The sequence below is a fragment of the Crocuta crocuta genome, unplaced genomic scaffold (genome assembly GCF_008692635.1).
Source record: "Crocuta crocuta isolate KB4526 unplaced genomic scaffold, BGI_CrCroc_1.0 C28496782, whole genome shotgun sequence".
NCBI classification, from domain to species: domain Eukaryota; kingdom Metazoa; phylum Chordata; class Mammalia; order Carnivora; family Hyaenidae; genus Crocuta; species Crocuta crocuta.
In genome coordinates, this window is record NW_027549824.1 from 1 (window position 1) to 1,171 (window position 1,171).

The following is a 1,171-nucleotide window of genomic DNA, read 5'->3' on the forward strand; positions in this document are numbered from 1 at the left end:
ATTGAAAGCACGTCAGGCTGTGCTTCACCCCCTCCTTCCAAACTATACACAGAATGCCAGTTTGAGGGCTCAAAGAACAACTAAAGTAAAAGATTTTAAAGTGAAACACAGCGGTGCTCAGACCCCGACGCGGTTACAAATCACCCAGAGAGCGGTGTCAAATGCAGATCCCCAGGCAAGTGCCCGCCCTCACCAGGTCCACGCGCCGGGAGCCAGAGACATGGTGGGGGCCTGTACGCATCTAAGAAACCGGGCTTCACCAGGTGACGAGGAGGATTTTACCTGTTCACGGAGCTCACCTCGACTTGTTTTTCAAACTGTTTTATCTTTCGTTTCAAAGACTGCACGTAGGTGATGAAGGTCACCGCGTCGGAGGTGCTGGCCGTGTCCACCGAGTGCTGCTCCAGCTCCTGCCGCGACTGTGTGGAGAGCACAGGATTTCAACACGGAGCTGCGGCTTTGCCAGCGGACTCACGCCGCTTCGAGGATCCCGCCAGGACCCCGCCTCCTCACCTTCGAGATCTGGGAGTGGAATTCTGTCATGTTTGATCCAAGCATCTGCCCAAACTTGCTGAGGACCTCCTTATGCCAAGAGTCGTACTTCAAGTTCACCTTAGACTGCACCTGTGGGTGAGTGAGCCCAAGACAACAGACCCTCAGCCCCCCATGCCGGGGTGTTCACCCGCGTCCGTCACCCACAGAGGCTGCCGTGACGGTCCGCAACCTCCACCGCTTGCCCAGCGGGGCGGAGCCCACCTTGCCGTAATCTATGACCACTGGCCCAAACTCCTTCTTGGTTTCCGCGTTGTCGAAAGTCCCTCTGGCCTTCCTTATCTGCACCAGGAGAGCCTGCCACTTGCTGAGGTCCTCGCCAAGCCTGTTGTAGATGTTCTCAGCCTGCATGTCCCACAGGCACTGATACTGAAGCCAGACCTGCAGACGAACCGCACAGTCAAATAGCACAGCCGGACCTTTCACTTTACGGAACGTTAACGTGTATTAGCTTCACACGTCTCACTTGTCGTCAATGGTGTTAGAAAAATTCACTTCAAACTCTCAGAATTTTTATATTAAAAAAGAATATCATTTACTGCTCTCTGAAGTATTAGTTAATATTCCTTAAGATTGGTCCTGCCGTTCACTGTCTGCTTTAAAATAACCAAGTGTCATC

The 1,171-nt window shown here is 52.9% G+C and overlaps 1 protein-coding gene across 1 annotated transcript; it reads right to left on the reverse strand.

Annotated features, from left to right (window-relative positions):
• Positions 1 to 299: 299 nt before the first annotated feature.
• On the reverse strand, positions 300 to 933 carry LOC144219069 (cytoplasmic dynein 1 heavy chain 1-like; the record flags this gene model as incomplete). The annotated part of the gene is made up of 3 exons (XM_077749049.1): positions 300 to 419; positions 514 to 624; positions 757 to 933. Coding segments are annotated over 3 exons (408 nt in total), but the record flags the coding sequence as incomplete, so codon positions are not given.
• Between the last annotated feature and the right edge of the window lie 238 nt (positions 934 to 1,171).